Source organism: Pseudophryne corroboree, chromosome 1, assembly GCF_028390025.1.
Source record: "Pseudophryne corroboree isolate aPseCor3 chromosome 1, aPseCor3.hap2, whole genome shotgun sequence".
Lineage (NCBI taxonomy): Eukaryota > Metazoa > Chordata > Amphibia > Anura > Myobatrachidae > Pseudophryne > Pseudophryne corroboree.
The window spans coordinates 540,841,022-540,844,565 of NC_086444.1; the positions used below are offsets into that span (position 1 = coordinate 540,841,022).

At 45.2% G+C, this 3,544-nt stretch overlaps 1 protein-coding gene across 1 annotated transcript; it reads right to left on the reverse strand.

The window, feature by feature from the left end:
* Window positions 1-2,423: 2,423 nt before the first annotated feature.
* LOC135010575 (paraneoplastic antigen Ma2-like) lies at window positions 2,424-3,305 on the reverse strand. Its single transcript, XM_063952395.1, has one exon. It carries the CDS (start codon window positions 3,303-3,305, stop codon window positions 2,424-2,426), a length of 882 nt encoding a protein of 293 aa, XP_063808465.1.
* Between the last annotated feature and the right edge of the window lie 239 nt (window positions 3,306-3,544).

The following is a 3,544-nucleotide window of genomic DNA, read 5'->3' on the forward strand; positions in this document are numbered from 1 at the left end:
TATATACGTCAGCGGGTTATTATCCGTGTGTACAGTGAAATGTACTCCATAGAGATAATCGTGAAACTTCTCTACCACAGCCCACTTTAACGCAAGAAACTCCAACTTGTGTACCGGATATTTGCTTTCACTGGTTGATAATCCTCGGCTAACATAGGCTACCGGTCGTAGCCGTCCTTGCTGCGGTTGATACAGGACTCCCCCCAGTCCATCAAATGACGCATCTATGTGCAGCTCGTAAGGCAATTCGGGATTGGCATAAGTTAAAACAGGAGAGTGGGTTAGTCCATGTTTCAATTGAAGAAAAGCATCCTCACATAAGCTGGTCCACCGATCTCCGAACTCCTCCTGTGGTTTGAAATACTCAGTCTTATCTTTACTCGATCTAGTCCCTCTTCCATATGTCACTGGGGGGTAGCCTTTTGTTAGCTCAGTGAGCGGTCAAGCTATTCTGGAGTATTGTGGTACAAAACGGCGATAGTAGCCACAGAACCCTAAGAATGAACGCAGGTCCTTTAAGTTCTTTGGGCGAGGCCACTGCCTCACTGCTTCCGTCTTGTCTGGATCAGTTGATATTCCCTCCCTACTAACAATGTGTCCCAGATATTTGACCTTGGTCTGACAAAGTCTACATTTATCGACGGAAAGTTTGAGACCCTTTTTCTGAAGTCTATCTAGCACTTTCATCAATCTAGCATTATGTTCTGCAAGAGTCCTTCCAAATACGATTATATCATCCAAATAGACCAGGACCTCTCTGTAACCCATATCCCCTACTGTTTGCTCCATTGTTCGTTGGAATGTAGCAGGGGCCCCTTTGACTCCTTGAGGCATTTTAAGGAACTCAAAAAATCCAATAGGACAGATGAAGGCTGTTTTGGCTCTATCTTCGGGCTTCATCGGTATCTGATAGTACCCGCATCTCATGTCTAGGACGGAGAACCACTGGCTCCCTTGTAGGCAGTCCAGCGCTTCCTCTACCTTGGGCACCGTGTACTGATCTGTAACCGTCCGGTTATTTAGGGTACGGTAATCGATGCATAACCTTATGTCTCAGTTTTTCTTCCGAGCCACGACAATGGGGGAGGCATAAGGACTCTCGGAGTCGGCTATTACATGATTCTCTAGTAGTTTCTTTAAGTGTTGTCGCACATCGTCGAAGTCAGCAGGGGCTAGCCTGCGAGACCTTTCACGAAACGGCGTGGTATCATTCAAATTAATCCGATGTTCTACACCCACAGCCGTTCCCAATTCCCACTCATCTATGGAGAAAACTTGCTGTCTGGTTTGCAGTTCCTCTATTAACTGGTCTTGCTCCTGTATACTGATATCACTTCCTTGAAAACACTTTCGAATCTTAGAGAGAAAGCGTTCCTCAGATGTATCTACCGACTCTGTCTCTTGTCTCACAGGAGTGCTATTATCCCTTAGTGTAGTCGTATGAACCAAGAACGAACTCTCGCTGGGATAAGATGTAATTTCAGGATCTTGGTCCAGACACCATCTCGCTAACGTTTTAAATAAGTTGGAATTAGTCCCAACAATATTTGCAACCGTCTCTCTATCTCCCGGGGGATCCGGGCACACCAGTGCCACTAAGGGTATTGGTTCGACATGATCTGCTAACAATGGGGTGAATTCAATGTAAGTCACCACATACCCCAAGTAAGGGTATTTTTGGTTGCTCAACCCCCAGATTGCTAGTCCATCAACTGGTAATATAGGTATATCTGATAAATATTTACGGTACCAGCTCTCAAAGATTATGGATACTTGGGAACCGCTGTCTAAGAGAACCTCGCAGCTCTTCCCATTGATGAAAGCTTGTATCAATGGGGCATTCCCTAGCAGTCTATCAGGGATGTTATCTGGCCACTGGACACCCCCCATTGCACTCACTACTATTATTGGGGTGTCGGTGCGGGGTTCACCAACGCCCCCTCTGCGTTTTCCGGCGAGCTTTCACTCTGATCTCCATGGGTACTAGAACGTCTTCCATAATTCCCATTCTGAGGACACTCAAACGATCGGTGTCCTAATTGCCCACATCGATAACAAAGAATATAATCGCGATTGTCTTGTCGCCTGGAATATCCTCTACCCCTCCCGCGAGTGGCTGTCCCAGACGTATTGCTCTGTAGTGTAATCAATTGGTCTAGTTTTTTATTTTGTTCTTCCAACAGTTTGTATAATCTCTCATTCTCTGTGGGACCTTCTGGGGTAGGTAACACAACTTTCACTTTTCTGAAGCTCTTCTCTCTATTTTCAATTTGCACCTCCTCTAACTTTACTTCCTTTATCAATTCACCTAATGTTGGGGGTCGAGCCCTGACATCACTGCACCGCAGTCGTTGGGCGACAGGATTGTTGGTCAAAGCCCCCCTCAGTATATGCTTTAAACGTTTCTCATCAATCTCAGAGGCTTAAATCCCTCCTTTGTCCATCAATTTATATAATATCTTATCTAGACGATAAATATAATTAGTGAGAGTCTCAGCAGGCTCTTGGTAGGTCTGATTTAGCCTAGCCAAGATATCCCCTACGTCTTCTAGAGTTCCAAAAGAATAATCTAGTGCGTTGAAATAATCTTTCAAGGTGGCGTTGGGATTGCTTCTCCGTGTAGCGTGGATGATGCCCATGGCAGGACCTCTCAGGCTTTCCACAATCCTTTGTTTTTTTATGTGCTCCGGGCACCTCCACTCTTCAGAGTGTTGCACAGCGGCTTCTCTCCAAGCATCATATCCTTCTTCTCCGGTAGGGACTGGCGTTATGCCAGAAAAAACTCTGAGCCTTCTATATCCTCCCTCATAATGCCAGCGTTCAAAGTGGCTGACCATTTTATCCATTACCGCCTCCACTTGGGGTTCTACAGATTCACGTGTATTAGTACTCGGAATGGTTCTTGGCAGAGAACTATCCCTCGAGTTCTGATGATCTCCTTCAATTCTCTCCAGTCTATTATCATTAATGGCTACCTGAGCGTCTCCCTCGGTCTCTCCAACTTCACTAGGCCACATTATTTGCCATCTTCTGCCGAGTACTCCTTCCACTGATATTTTTACAGGAATCAATTCAGAGTCCTGGTATTCTTGATTGGTTATCAATATGGCACATGTATCGCCAGTGGCACTCTTCCACTTGTCAACTATACCAGGATTTCTTATCCCATACAATCTCTGTACTTCTTTAATCACCTTGTCATCTGTGACGCCTTCAAAGTTGCCCACTATGCATATGCCTTTGCGAGGATCTACGCCTTGATCTTTACACCATACATATATGTCCTTCTCCAGTATGACCTCCATCACCGTCCAGGAAGCTAGTGTATTTTAGGAATCTCAGCAGTGCCTCCAAATGTAGCCCTCACTTGGACGGGAATGTTCCTTGAAATACGTCAGTGCCTCCACTCAAACCTTTAAACTACGATGTTTGACCGTAATTATAGGGAAAGTTTGAGAAAACCCTGTATTAAACTCTAATTTCACTACCACTTGATTACCTTCTTCCAGGTTATCTTCTCCCAACCCTGTGGGTAAAGGGTGTG